Below are 15,285 nucleotides of genomic sequence, written 5' to 3' on the forward strand. Positions count from 1 at the left end.
CAAAGTGTCTGAGATGGGAAAAGCAGAATGACACTGGGGACAGGGACTGGTGGCCATGCTTGTACTATGAACGCAATGGGGGAAAAATAATGAATTAGGAGACACCGGTCTTATACAAAGTCTTCATGCTATAAAAATGAAGTATATCTTCCAGCTAAACTGTATATGCAGTAGGCACACAAGCACAAAGCTGTCTATACAGTCCCCAGCACTGATGTATCATTAGGAGGCTTCCCTGCTACAATGCTGCAAATCCAAACGGCAGCATTCCAGAGTGATGTCAATGGCCGTACAGCCGGCCCCCTCTCCCTTCCTTCCACACCTCCTCAATTGTTCCCATAAACTGAGTGACAAACTTCAGGCATTGCCACACAACTCCAGGAAGGGCGGAAAGAAGAGGCACTCCGACCTAAACAATAAGGTAAGGCTTTGTGTGCCAGTCTGAACAGGGCAGAGCCGTCTCCTCTCGTGTATGTGGTGCTGTCAGATAACAGTCCAATTATGTCCTCATCACGTAGGACGCATCTTTCCCAAAAATTCCTACCGGGTACAAGATGACCCGGATTTGGGCATATTGTGCACCCTCGCCTCAGATTTATTAGCAATCCTGATCACAATAGTAAAATGATATACATTCTGATAAAAATATACGGCAGATGTGGGGACATTCCTCACAAAGTAACCAGATCAGTCTCTGGAGGGAAAAACTCCATGAATTTGGCAGGGGTCTGAGGGGCGACATAGTGTAAAGAATCTAAACTGTGGGGTTTTCTGCTTATTACTGAAATATAATCAAAGCATACCGTACAGTTCACAAGCTGGGCAGCTGCGCGAGGCGAGACGGACTGGGCATGTAGTTTGTCATCCTCTCAGTGGAAGAGGGAATGTCTCTATTCGCTAACAGCAAGCACATATATTGAAGTTTGTGAGAAATCAATATAAAAAGGTGCAAAAGTTTGTTTCTTTACATGATGACTAAACCTGATGTATGGATATAAGACCAAGGCGTGTACATGTATCAATGGAGTGAAGGAGGAAAAGAAATGTAGAGGCAAGGCTAGTCAACAGTCTGCAGACTTCTGAAACTGCCTTTGTTGCCCATGGCAACCAATCAGAGCACAGCTTTCATGTTTCAATTGCAGAATACAAAATGGAAGCTGTGCTGCGATTGGCTGCTATGGGCAACAGAGACTTACTTTCCCTGTACTGAGTGTTTGAGTGGTAGTCCAGATGTGCACCCCAGCACCCAGTGGTTACCCATGGGTGTGGCGCACACAACACTTCAGTCGTCTTTTCTTCTGAGCTCTCCTTCCATGGTGCAGAGGAAATGGAAGGAATTCCTCAGAGATACAGTGAAATATAGTAAACTGCATGCGTGCACTTCCTGGGAATTTCACGAGTCCTCCTATTCCCAGACGGCAGGACAAACGGCACATTCCCTCTACTAGAGACATTAAATCGATAAAACATAATGCGTCAGCGCCAGGCAGCTCTACAGAGTCACCTGCTAATGCAATGATCCATTGTTTACCAGGAATAACAGCGGGAGTCCCGCCAAGGCAGCCAGCACAACAGAGGACCTATGTATTTTCAAGTATTTTTAACCTCTGTACTTTTCCCACTCCTGACCTTCTCTAAATCCCCGGTTATCCGTAACCTGCTCATGTGGGTTTAGGGGGCACAAACACCATGGGAACCATGGGATTAGTGGAAATATGCCTGCAAACCGATGACAGGCCAGGACTAGCTGGACAGCCTCCCGGTCTAGGTGGGATTAGGTAATAAGATACAGAAATCTTTGATACCAAATGGAAATTTATGTCCACATCCACCAATCACAGCGCAGGTTTCATTTTACCACAGCAGTTTATGACATGGAAGTAGAGCTCTTGATGATTGCTTTGGGCAACAGGGAGAGATGGTTTACATAAGCTCTGTATGTTCATGGCCCCATAAATGATCGATAGACATCACATAATACTAAAAAATACCTCAGACTGATGTTACTACTATTAGTATTATTTTGTTGTTCAGCTCACGATGTGAAGACGCAGATAACAGCTTGCACATCACAGCACGTCTATATGCTTCTGGTTTATGTCTCTGTCTGAGAATTCGGTATAAAGCCAAGAGAAAGCTGAAATATCACAGTGCCCGGACTCATGGCATGTGTTTCTTGGCCTAATATGGACTAGAGAATACACTATACTTCATGTGTAACACAGAGAACATTCACTAAAAATCCACAAGATGAGAACTCAACCACAGGATGAGAATACACAGTACAACATGTCCCGCTACACACAGTGAAACCTCTTCGAGAAGACCACCCGCTTATCCAGACCACATTTTTAGGTTCATCACATATTATGCATACTAAATAACACTTTTCAATGCAATTGTGGGTGAAGGTCTCCAAGAGGTTCCCCTGTACATGTCAGACTCCTCAATGACCACGTTTGATGGCTTCCAGCTGCATGCTTTACAGATCACCTCACAGTTTGGCTATCGCTAACATTATTAACTCTAGTTGACGATCAATATCCATGGAGTAAAGGAGAAATGACTTGGCAATGTTTCCTATACGAATAAAGTTATAAAGGTTCAATCCAAGGTGTTTTTAAAGAAGTGATTGGTTATAGATTTTAAATGGAAATGGCATGTATTAATTTGCACGATTCACTTTCACTATGAATGTCTAACTTTCACTCTCCTGCTCACCCAGCTTTACCAGAGGATCTCTAAAGTCAGGGAGAAGCCTAAGGTCCTCCTTACCCTCGGGAAGCACTCTCTCTCCTTCTGCACTTCTTCTATAACCCATCACCTGTACCTCTCTGTCCTTCTGTAGCCATGGATAAAGTCCAGCACATTACCCGATCTGCAATGAGGAGAGCCTCAAATATTGAGGTCAACCAGCAGACCCGGCAAAACCTACAAGAACTCTTTGTCAATTTCTCTCTTATTCTCATCTGTCTTCTTCTCATCTGCATCATTGTGATGCTCCTCTGAGGTTCTCCGACCAGACAGACTAAACCGCCACCACAACGATGTGATGTAAAATTTATCAACACGTGCCTTTTCCTGGCTTTGCATGTAGTCTCATTTCTTTTCACTTGTAAATTGATATTTATATTATTATGGAAAAACCCTTGCTGTAACATTTCATTTCCTACCATGCAATCCCGTATAAGCGTTCGGATTTGTAGTGTGTCCCCATATGGAGTGCTACTACTTAAATAAAAGTATGTTCACACCACAAAATGTCACTTCTGACTTTAGCGCACACCTGGATATGCCAGCATTCCCCTCAGAAAAAAAGTGTATGGCTGCATTTTGTTGTCAGATTGTACAGCCCTCCTTCAACCAAGTGTGCGTGTTTTTTTCAGTAGGTAAACGGGAATAAGCCACTGATAGCCCCCTCTGGCACTACCTCATCTCACATGGGAAGAAATGCTTGTTCATGCTGAAATTCAACATGTCTGATCCTTCTTTCTCCTAACATCAGTAACTGGGAGAGGGGATCTAATGTGTGTGGCCACCTTAATGACAATGGGCTGGTAAGCATCCACTTAGAAGCCTCCTTGAGGTGCTAAACAGGAGACCAGACAACGTGTAGTGACTACTCTCCCATCGTGAGTGCCTGGTGATATTCACTTGAGAGGAATAACTTAAAAGAGAACCTCATCAAAAAGATAGATCACAGCAATGGGTTTCTTTTAAGGATTTTGAATCCTTGAAAGAAACCCATTGCTGTGATCTATGTTTTTGATGACTACGGGGTTGGGAACCCTATCCGCAGCAGAAAAAAGCAGAACAGCCACAAAGTTTATTAAAAAAGAACCTGTCATCAGGAAATGCACTGTAATCTGCAGGCGGTAGGTTATAGAGCAGAAGGAGCTGAGCACACTGATTTAGAGCTTTAAGGGAAGATTCAATGAAGCTTGTAATTTCATAGATTTACATTTCTGCTCTTTCTGAGCTCAAGACAGCCTATTCGACTTTTTATCAGTGATTGATGGCATTCCCTGAATAAGTGAGTATATATAGTTAGCTGTCAGTCACTGATAAGAAAGCCCCCTTGTACAACTGAGCTCAGAAAGAGCAGAGACTTCAATGTATAAATTATAAGTTTTGCTTAATGTTTTACCACAAAATTATATAACAATCTGCTCAGCTCCTCCTGCTCTAGTCTATAGTATGCTGCATTGCATGGTGACAGGTTCTCTTTTAAAAAAATAAAAAAATAAATCCCTGCATCCCTGACTTCTTTAACACACTTCTTGCTACACACACAATAGCTGTCCTCCCATAGTGGTAGAGAGTGGATGGACAACTCTGGGGACGTTTATCTTGAAGGAAAAGAAAGGATCAAACAGATAAAAATCCAACACCTTGGGCATTTGTTTCCACAGACCAGTCACCATGAAATGCAGTGCAACCTGCAGGCAGCATGTTATAGAGCAAGAGGAGCTGAGCAGATTGATAGAGAGTTTTATAGGAAATAGTTCAACATTTTAGAAAACATTTATGAGACAAGAAAAAGACAGTTCACATTTATCGTAGCACTGTAGACTATCAGGGATTATCACATTAATGAGGAGAAAGCAAATGTGGCCAGTTGAAAAGTTCAGAACGGCATAATATTGTCTAAGTGCCATGGTAACTCACTGATGAACGGCATCCAAAACTCAGGGTAAAAATGAAAACCGCGACTTCTCTTTCGAAACCCATTATAAAATTCTGTAATCATGTCACGTAACTTTATATTTGTACTAAAAATAAGAAACTCTGCTTGACAAAACAGGAATAAAATATTAGTATGCTTATCAGCCTGGGACCCAAATTGCATTCATTCAAGTACCAATGACATCTAGTCACTTAAAGGGATCCTGTCACTCGCCATTTATACACTAAACCACCAGCATGTCGTCATACTGCTGGGGAATAGCACTCTGAACAAGTCTCTATCAAATATCTTCATATAGCATTAAAGGGGTTATCCGGGAAAAGATATCCTGAGGCTAGGCCATCAATATCAGATCGTTAGGGGTCAGACACCCAGGATGCCCATCGATCAGCTGTTAGAAGAGGCCAGGCTTTGCATGAGTGCCACGGCCTCTTCAATGGACCTGAGCTGTAATACCAAGCACGGCTGTTATACAATGTACGGCGCTGTGCTTGGTAAGCCGCAAGGAGGCCACAGCGCTTACCAGATCTCAGGTGAGTGCCGCAGCTTCCTGAAACCGCTAAGGATAGGTCATCATTATCTTTTGTATAAACAGTGTGACTTCACTGTGCACGCGCCAGATGCCAGTGGCTCTTCACCAGTAATTTACATACACAGCCTGCATTAGAATTACTTCTACCTCATACTACAGCAGGGATATGCAACCTTCAGCACTCCAGCTGCTGTGAAACTACAACTCCCAGCATGCATACTTGCTTAGCTGTCCTAGTAACTCCCACAGAAGTGAAAGGAGGATTCTGGGAGTTGTAGTCTCAGAACAGGTGGAGTGCCAGAGGTTGCCGATACCTGTACTACACCAAAACACCACAACCCATCCAAATGGAAATTGCTGTTCGGGTAATTTCCCCGCTGGAGCCCATTGACTATAATAGGACTCGGCAGGGATCCAGCCCGTTTCCGGCAAAGATGTGGCCGGCCAAATACCGCTGCGGCATTCTGCAGATTTTCAAGAATGTGCAAGTTTAGTTAGATACATTACAATTGTCTACTGGTCCAGGGGGGTCAATAAAACAAATATATAAAATGTACTATCTTCCTAGAGAAAGAAAACAAAATCCAAGAAGGTCAAAGGCTGAAGAGAGCAGAACACAATGGATCTTGCCAACAACAGAGGCCTCAACCTTATGCTGAATTTCGTCCTGATCATCATGGTTCTTCTTCTTATGTTTATCCTGGTAAAACTACTGTGAGAAGCTACGTTTGGAAAACTTACTGTACCATGACCAATAAGAACCGCCAAGGAGGGTATAACCCATCTGGGACTTAAAGTTATAAGGACATTCCTTCCAGACGGTTACTCATTGCTGACAACTGAGATGACACTGGGGCTTTAAACATCCCAGAACCTTTGAGCTGACCAATCTGGTGAATATCCTCAATTACATACAATATCATACATGACCATAAAGCTGGCGTGATGGATGCCATAATGAAATATCTGCCACTACCAGCGCCAAGGATTGGAGCAACCTGAAGTGTCTACAATAAGACAACCCTTATCCATTCCCTCTAAAAATCCCAGATCACCGAGGAGCTGATGAGAAAACCCTGGAAAGAATTACTTGTATATAGCCGTCAACCTTAATATTTCTTGAGAAAGCAGAATGTGTAGGAGGTTACTGTACTAACCTTAGATCTAGCTATTCCTTCACAAGTTAGAGGGCATTAGAACTAAGGCATGCCAGGGAACACTGATATCTAGACATTTACTTGCACTTTTGTATAACTTTTTTCTGAATTCACTTCTAAGAAGTATGAAATCCATAAATTAATAAAATATGTACACTGAGCATCTTGATGATTCTTTATAGATGGAGACTGCTGTTTATGAGATTTAAATTTATCAGTTCTATTCTGAATAACCTGAAAATATCTTTAATGTACATTCAAGTCTCGTCTCATCATTTTATCGTTTTTCCTGCAAGTGTGAATGTGGGATAGGAACAGGTTTTCCACTAGAAATGGTGTGTGCAAAGGCAGAGCTCAGAAGAGGAGAAGTCTATGTAAAAACCCAGCCATAATGGCAACTTCGGATTGCACTGTGACTGTGAATACACATTATCATACCAAATAAAACAACATTTCTGTATCCAATTTTATCAATCTTTGATTACGGTGAGGAACAGAAGTATTTGAACACCCTGCGATTTTGCAAGTTCTCCCACTTAGAAATCATGGAGGGGTCTGAAATTCACATTGTAGGTGCATTCCCACTCAGACAAAATAAAAAAATAAAAAATTCAGGAAATCACATTGTATGATTTTTAAAGAATGTATTTGTCTTGCACTGCTGAACATAAGTATTTGAACACCTGAGAAACAGCAAGAATTCTGGCTCTCAAAGACCTGTTACTATGCCTTTAAAAAGTCCACCTCTACTCCACTCATTAATCTAACTTAGTAGCACCTGTCTGAGCTCTTTAAAGACACCTATCCACCCCACAGTCAGTCAGACGCCAACTACTACCATGGGCAAGACCAAAGAGCTGTCAAAAGACACCAGAGACAAAATTGTGGACCTCCAGAAGGCTGGAAAGGGCTACAGAGCAATTGCCAAGCAGCTTGGTGAAAATAGATCAACTGTTTGAGCAATTGTTAGAAAATGGAAGAGGCTAAAGACGACTGTCAGTCTCCCTCGGACTGGGGCTCCATGCAAGATCTCACCTCGTAGGGTATCACTGATGATAAGAAAGGTGAGGAATCGTCCCAGAACTACAAGGGAGGTGCTGGTCAATGACATGAAGAGAGCTGGGACCACGGATTCAAAGGTCACTGTCGGTCATGGTTTCAAATCATGCATTGCACGGAAGGTTCCCCTGCTCAAGTCATCACATGTCCAGGCCCGTCTGAAGTTTGCCAATGACCATCTGGATGATCCAGAGGAGGCATGGGAGAAAGTCATGTGGTCAGATAAGACCAAAGTAGAACTTTTTGGTCTAAACTTCACTTGTCGTGTTTGGAGGAAAAAGAAGGATGAGCTGCATCTCAAGAACACCATCCCTACTGTGAAGCATGGGGGTGGTAACATCATGCTTTGGGGGGGCTTTTCTGCGAAGGGGACAGGACGACTGCACTGTATTAAGGAGAGGAGGAATGGGGCCATTTATTGTGAGATTTTGGGCAACAACCTCCTTCCCTCAGTCAGAGCATTGAAGATAGGTCGTGGCTGGGTCTTCCAACATGGCAATGACCCGAAGCACACAGCCAGGATAACCAAGGAGTGGCTCCATAAGAAGCACATCTAGGTTCTGGAGTGGCCTAGCCAGTCTCCAGACCTAAATCCAATAGAACATCTTTGGTGGGAGCTGAAACTCTGTGTTGCTCAGCGACAGCTCCGAAACCTGACAGATCTAGAGGACATCTGTGTGGAGGAGTGGGCCAAAATCCCTGTTGCAGTGTGTGCAAACCTGGTCAAGAACTACAGGAAACGTTTGACCTCTGTAATTGTAAACAAAGGCTTCTGTACCAAATATTAACACCGGTTTTCTCAGGTGTTCAAATACTTATGTTCAGCAGTGCAAGACAAATAAATTCTTTTAAAATCATACAATGTGATTTCCTGAATAGTTTTTTTTACTTCTGTCTCTCAGAGTGGGAATGCACCTACAATGTGTATTTCAGACCCCTCCATGATTTCTAAGTAGGAGAACTTGCAAAATCGCAGGGTGTTCAAATACTTCTGTTCCTCACTGTATAAGCAACTTTCCATTAATCAACTTTGTAATATGTCTTTTTACAGAAATCCCCCCCCCCCCCCTTCCCCAACATTGTTCACGAAAGATGGATTTACACAGCACAATGTTCGGGCCAATAACCAGAAACGAACGTTCCTACGAACGCTCGTTCCCGATAATCTGCCTGTCTAAAAGTGCCGCAGATCACCCGGTGAACGACCAAAATCCTCGTTCATCGGATGAAATGATTGTTGGTGCGGGCACCTCAATCATCCTTCCCGGGCAGCAGATCGTGGTGTCTAAAAAGCGGTCTGCTGCCCAGGAACAATGATTTTGTATGGGGACTAGAGATTGCAGAATCTCGTTCACCTCCACTTAACGAGCAGCCAACTGACTGTAAATCCATATTTACTCTTAATTCATTAGACATCCAACAGATCAGGTTACACTTGCAAGGCTCACAGAGATAAGAGGAAATCCTGCTCCTCCATTTCTTTATAGCACACACTTAAAAGCAACAGTACCGAGCAGTGTAGTTGTGAATCCAGCTCTGGGGTGAGATAGAAGCATACTAGAGCCAAGAGCAGCAGCAGATCTATGTCTCTGTCTGCAGGTGCTTCCACCTCCTCCCTCTCCTGTCCATAGATTTTTATGGGCAGCATTTAACCTGATCACTCAGTGAAGCTGATGAGCATCTCCTCTCTAAAGATGAATTTTATCAGTGAATGTGAGTGAACAACTGAGGAAGCAAGGGGTGGAGGAAATAAGCCTGACAAGTGGGAAAAGAGGCAACATATTGCAAATTTCCCTATATTCACTTGTACTATTGAATTATGGAAAGCTGCCTATAATCATAGGTACACTTTAAAGATCTAGATGGTTGTACAAGTGTTAGTAATAATTGTTTGGTCCATCGTACTAAAAATAATTGGTTCCCCCTATTGGCATCTACAGATGCAATGCTTTTCTACAGCTATGTCATACAGAATATTTTTAGAGGTGGAGCTATTGTAAATGTGAAGTTAGTAAGAATTAAAGGTAAATATCATCGCTCTTAGATAATATTTGTCCTTGAAATATTGAAATTAAATTGATCAATGGAAGGCTACCTTTTATTTAAGTTATGTTCACACGAGTCAGATCGGCACTGAGATCTACACACAGCAATCTACATCCAATGCATGTGATAGGGGTATCCACAACCAGATTCACATGCAACAGAAAAGTCAATTGAATGGGGCTTATCCTTGGGTAAGCCTTGGACTTCTGAAGTGGAGCTTGCAGTAATATTTGCAATACGCCACACCGCTCTCTGACCAGACTAAAGTCCATACCAGTAGATGACCAGATTGACTATGAAACAGCTGATCAGCGTGTGCATGGTGCTGTAGAACCACCCATCAGATATTTATGCCATAAACACTGTATCACCTATCCACAGGATAGGTGACAAGTATCTGATTGGTGGGGTTCTGACCATTAGAAGAAAGGGGGCCCTGAGTTCCCTGCTCTGGTATATCATATCACATATTCTAAGTGACTGGATAAAGGAAGCAGAGTAGAGGGCTCTTATCTCTGGCAGTGCCATAGAGACCAGGGGAGCAGCAGTGCCCAGGTGTGACAATCGCTCCATTAACTCAGGGGACTCATGATCACTGGAGGTCCAAGCAGTCAGACCCTACAATCTGATATTTACCTATCCTGTGGAGAGTTGATAGAGGGGTTGTTCAACCAGAACAACAGCTAGGAGACACTCACCAATGCGGCCAGTCATTGGCTGCAGCAGCGCACGTGCCCCCCGTCAGTGCTGGACGTTTACATGTAAGGACTGAAACGCAGTGAAGAAAAGAGACAAAATGGAGTGTCGGGAAACAAGCAAGTATGCTTCCCTCAACAGACTCTACTGGGTAGGGGGGTATTCAAATAACAATCTGAAGTTGGAAAACCCCTTTAAGTCATAAACACCTCTGCTGTAGTAAAGTCTACTTCCATAAGACTGAAATAGTTTTACAGATTACAGTTCAGCAAGCTCTGCTATTCAGTGGGTAATCCTATTACATTAATCACCTCCATACAGTGGCATTATGAAAAGATTTTGGAAGGAGAATATGGAACAACATTCCTGCCCAGCCCGGCCTTCATCTATGGAAGCCAACAGCGACATCCAGAGCACACCATGAAGACTCACACGTCTTTAACAGAGTACAACACAACAGCTAAAATTCATTCATTCACAAAACGCCTGTCGATCTACAAGTATCCTAGATCCAAATTGTGACTAACATATAATACAGAAGACCCGGCTATGGCTACTTTCACACATGCGGCAGAGTGATCCGGCAAGCAGTTCCGTCACCGGAACTGCCTGCCGGATCCGGCAATCTGCATGCAAAACGGACAGCATTTGTAGACGGATCCGCAAATGCATTGCAAGAACGGATCCGTCTCTCCGGATGTCATCTGGAGAAACGGATCAGTTATATATTTTTTTCACATTTTAAAGGACACATCCAGAATTGCGGTATTTTTAATACCAGATACGGCACTAATCCATTCCGGCAACTGATCCGGAATTTTGGACGGAGACAATACCGCAGCATGCTGCGGTATTTCCTCCGTCCAAAACGCTGTTCAGTGACGGAACTGAAGACATCCTGATGCATCCTCTTCCGCTATTTCACCGTGCTGCCGCTCCGTCCCCATTGACTATAATGGGATGGGGCGGAGCTCCGGCGCAGTACGGCAGTTCGCGGTGAGAGGCCGCCGGACTAAAAAGTCGGACATGCAGGACTTTTAGTCCGGCGGCCTTTTGCCGTGCTGCGCCGGAGCTCCGCCCCCGTCCCCATTATAGTCAATTTATAGTCAATGGGGACGGAGTGGCAGTCCGGCGGCACGACGAAATAGCGGAATGACGGATCCGACAGGGTGAACAGCCTGTCGGATCCGTCCTGCCGCAAGTGTGAAAGTACCCTTAACATATTTTAGGCCTAGTGGCCACTGTGAAAACTGCACGAATCAATATTTTATTTTATTTTTAGTACATGGAAAATAAAAAAATTATAGATAAATATTTATTATGAAAAACTTGATTTAAAGGTGTTGTGCAGGGGGTTTATACTGATAACCTATCCTCAGCCGATCAGCTGTTTGAAGAGGACAAGAAGTTGTAATTACACTGCACAACTGCTGCAAGCGAGATGAAGCACAATGTAATCTTAAAGAGGAAGCAGTGCTTGCATCCACCTCCTCTTCAAACAGGTGATCGGTGGGGGTGCCGGGAATCGGATCCCTGTCGAACTGATACTAATGACCTACCTCTGCACAACCCCTTTAAATAATTTGGTCATTTTCTGGTGACACACTCCCTTTAAATCCAATGTCTAAGGCTACTTTCACACCTGCGCTAGGTGCGGATACGTCAGGTATCTGCATTGGTGGCAGTGTGCGGCACCTGAGGGGTTAATTGTGCATATCACAGCCCCCACCTGCGCTAGGTGCGGATCGGTCTGGTATCTTGCATTGGACTGCAGTAGTGCGGCACCTGAGGGGTTAATTGTGCAGATCACAGCCCCCTGTAAGAGATCGGGTGCTGCCAGGCAGCAGGGGGCAGTTATGTACACAGTTCTTAGTATATTCTAACTTGAAGCGTCGCCATCACCATGGGAACGCCTCTGTGTTAGAATATACTGTCGGATCTGAGTTTTCACGATCTAACTCAAATCCGATGGTATAGTCTAACATAGAGGCGTTCCCATGGTGATGGGGACGCTTCAAGTTAAAATATACCATCGGATTGGAGAAAACTCAGATCCGATGGTATAATAATAGGGACTCCTGACTTTACATTGAAAGTCAATGGGGGACGGATCCGTTTACAATTGCATCAATATTGTGTCAATTTAAACGGATCCGTCCCCATTGACTTACATTGTAAAGTACACCGCCAGGCGGACACCAGAGCGGAATGGAGGCGAAACGGAGGCAAACTGATGCAATCTGAACGGATCCTTATCCATTCAGAATGCATTGGGGCTAAACTGATCTGTTTGGGGCCGCTTGCGAGAGACTTGAAACGGATCTCACAGGCGGACCCTGAAACGCCAGTGTGAAAGTAGCCTAAGGCTGGTTGACGATCAGTTTCGCACAGATTTGTAATACGGCACAACGTCAGCTATGATCTATTCTTTTATATAAAGTTTTTTTTCCTCAATGACTTGTAGGAATCATGACATGCTCTACTGCATGCTGCATAATGGAGGTAGTCTAGCGGAGAAAACAATGTGTGTTGATTCATGGAGCATCTGTATTGGTGCAGACACAAGTCGTGCTGTGTGGGCGCTGTACGTGGTCAATACTTTACAGAGGACACTCAATGCTTGGACCTGTCTTATTAACAAAGACCTACAAGGCAGCAGCATTGTTCCAAGTGAAAGACTATAAGACCACTTCCTGTGAATCTCTGCAAAAGAGATAGCGACCAAGAAATCTCTATGTTAAATGCATAGGTAAATGTATACATTTAATATTATTAAAGAAATATATTCAGAAAACCGAGGCTATTATCACATGCTTCATTTTCCTTGTCAGCGCTAAAAGTGCAAGATTACATTCGTAATTGTACAAGGTAACCACTAGATGGCAGCATAATCCAACTTACTGTTAGTACCTCTGTGTCTTGACGGAGATGTTCTAATGGATTCCAAGCAGACAGACAACAGGCTTCCTCTGGAGTTCGCCTGTCCTGAGAATTTGCATGGAGCTGATCTGAAAGCCACATCTGAGTTCTTAATGAAGACTGAAGAGGGGTGCCAGCCTGGTACCCAAAATAACTGTGTTTTTGTACACATGAGTCACTAGCAGGCGGCTTACTTTCCGGTAAGGCACTATAAGTCATATCCAAGGTATGCCTCCTAGTTTGTGGAGCAGATTTAGTAAAGTCACTACTGCGGCAGCTGTCGTACTTATATTTGAGGTCTATGTCCATCAGATCTTTTTTATCTATCTCCTTATCGTCCAGTTTAAGAGCTTCCATGCTGTAGTGAAGACATGCTGGCCTATAGGCTCGTGACTGCTGGGACAGTGAACTCTCTCGACCCATGCGTTCAAGGCTATGCCGTGACCCGGCTTTGTCCACTTGACCACAAGCATCCTGTGTGCTCAACTTAGAAAGAGATGACCACTTCTTCATTGGCCTGGAGTCCTTCATGTCAAGGGGAGTGTCAGTAGGGCCATATGTTCTACCAGCCCCAGGCAAGGAATAACCGCTATCCCAACAGGAAGTCTCCAGCTTGTCCTCTCTGTGTCTGGGCAGTGACGACCTGACTGTAGAGGGCATGACATGGGCAGATGGAAGACACACCAGTGGGTTCACTGGCTTAAACGTGGATGTACCACTGGAAGTGGAGTGATCTAAATGGGAAAATAAAATATAAAACCATTACATATTAAATCAGAGAAATACAAATCGCAAACACGATCAAAAGTAAGATAAATTGCGTTTTACTTGATATTTTCTGTTTCCCACCCAGGAAAAGCAATCCTAAATACCTAGGTACTAGGGGGCCACACACATTAGTCTAAGTTGATCAAAATGGACCATTTTCAATCAAATCAAACATTCATCAGGTGAAATTTAACAACAACGAGTAATTGTTTTAGATCAGAAGTCGGCCATGTTTACTATTCTTGTCAGATGAAAGATCTTTCATTAAAAGAAAGATTGTTCATGGACGAAAGATCTTTCTTGGGAATAATGTTATCAGAAAGATCTTCCGGCCATCGCCCGGGTTCACTGAACATGTATGGCCAGCTTGAAGAATGTCTGTGTCTGAGAAACAAACGTTCACCAGATGATTGTTCAACCACCTATCTAATGTGTATCGTTCCCCTCTTTACAGCACAAGACAAACTATTGACATTTTGTGGCACAATGTTCTCTAGACACACAATGAAAGAGGATCCCATAAAGGGCGTCAGACTTCTCGACTCCTGAAATAAGCTGTTCCTAGTAGTGCCTAACAGGATAATGGGAGCCTAAGCAGCTAATCAGCTTGCTAAATGCAGCCGTCCAGTCAAGAACACATACAGGGTCAAGGGTAGGGTGCAACACATTTCATTTTGTGAAAACAACCGGCATTTCACACTTGAATTTTGAGGGTTTTCCCTTCAGAAACATTGATGGCATAAGGCCTGTCCAAGTATCTGTGTGGTTTAGGACTGGCTGCAGAGGTCACATGAGGTGTCCGCACGTTATCGCTAGATCCAGATGTTCACAGCAGCTATTTTCTAAGTAGTTGTTCTGAGAGGAATGACAACTGATATCAGGCAGCGTATAGAAGGGGGTATAATGAAGATTTTTATGCCACTTTGTGTTGGTGAAAAGTTAATGCTGTATTCCCTTTGTCATACAGTGGTCATATATAGGATAGGATTAGCTGATCAGTGATAGCCGAATATTCTGCACCCCCACCGATCAGCTGTTCAGGCAGGGGGTGGTTCCATCAAAACTACCCAGCTCTGTTAACGGTGTAGGGGACAGAACTCGTCACTGCAAAGATTGAGCGGCATTGCAGTAACAAGCTCCCTCCACTACACAGTTGACAGCGCTTGGAAGTTTCAGCACCAGAGCTACAGCGGATAGACTGGCGTACAGGGTGTCAGACCGCTGCCGATCAGCTAGTGATGGCCTATCTTCAGAATATCACTAAATAAAAGCTGGACAACCCCTTTAAGCCATTCTGAATGGAATAGGTTTTTAGTAGAGAACAGCCAAGTTATTGAAAATTTGATTCCGCTGCTTCGAAAAATTTCAAATAGAAATTCACTTTAAGTCATTTCTTTGTATGTAGGGGGCGCAATAATGAG

The 15,285-nt window shown here is 43.6% G+C and overlaps 2 protein-coding genes across 6 annotated transcripts in view; one reads left to right on the forward strand and one right to left on the reverse strand.

Moving 5' to 3' along the window:
- The window catches only part of CEP85L (centrosomal protein 85 like), a 165,462-nt gene that overhangs the window by 53,994 nt on the left and 96,183 nt on the right, over positions 1 to 15,285 (reverse strand). For 3 of the 4 annotated variants that reach the window (XM_040428924.1, XM_040428922.1, XM_040428925.1), the window contains one exon: positions 13,079 to 13,830. In XM_040428924.1, the coding sequence (XP_040284858.1) occupies positions 13,079 to 13,830 (752 nt within the window). The remainder of the gene's footprint in view (positions 1 to 13,078; positions 13,831 to 15,285) is intronic. The other variant, XM_040428923.1, reaches the window with a different exon arrangement.
- Positions 298 to 6,537, forward strand: PLN (phospholamban). Of its 2 annotated transcripts, none has more exons than XR_005778329.1 (2): positions 298 to 421; positions 5,788 to 6,537. XR_005778329.1 is itself a non-coding variant. In XM_040428926.1 (2 exons), the coding sequence occupies exon 2, from the start codon at positions 2,851 to 2,853 to the stop codon at positions 3,007 to 3,009; it is 159 nt and encodes a 52-aa protein (XP_040284860.1). In that variant the 5' UTR covers positions 314 to 421; positions 2,726 to 2,850; the 3' UTR covers positions 3,010 to 3,261. The 2 variants fall into 2 exon arrangements, 1 of the variants encoding a protein (XP_040284860.1); XM_040428926.1 differs by lacking the exon at positions 5,788 to 6,537 and adding an exon at positions 2,726 to 3,261 and having other exon boundaries at positions 314 to 421.

Source organism: Bufo bufo, chromosome 4 (genome assembly GCF_905171765.1).
Source record: "Bufo bufo chromosome 4, aBufBuf1.1, whole genome shotgun sequence".
Taxonomy (NCBI): domain Eukaryota; kingdom Metazoa; phylum Chordata; class Amphibia; order Anura; family Bufonidae; genus Bufo; species Bufo bufo.

Coding starts and splice junctions, on each gene's coding strand:
- PLN (XM_040428926.1), top strand. CDS start 2,851: ATGGATAAAGTCCAGCACATTACCCGATCTGCAATGAGGAGAGCCTCA.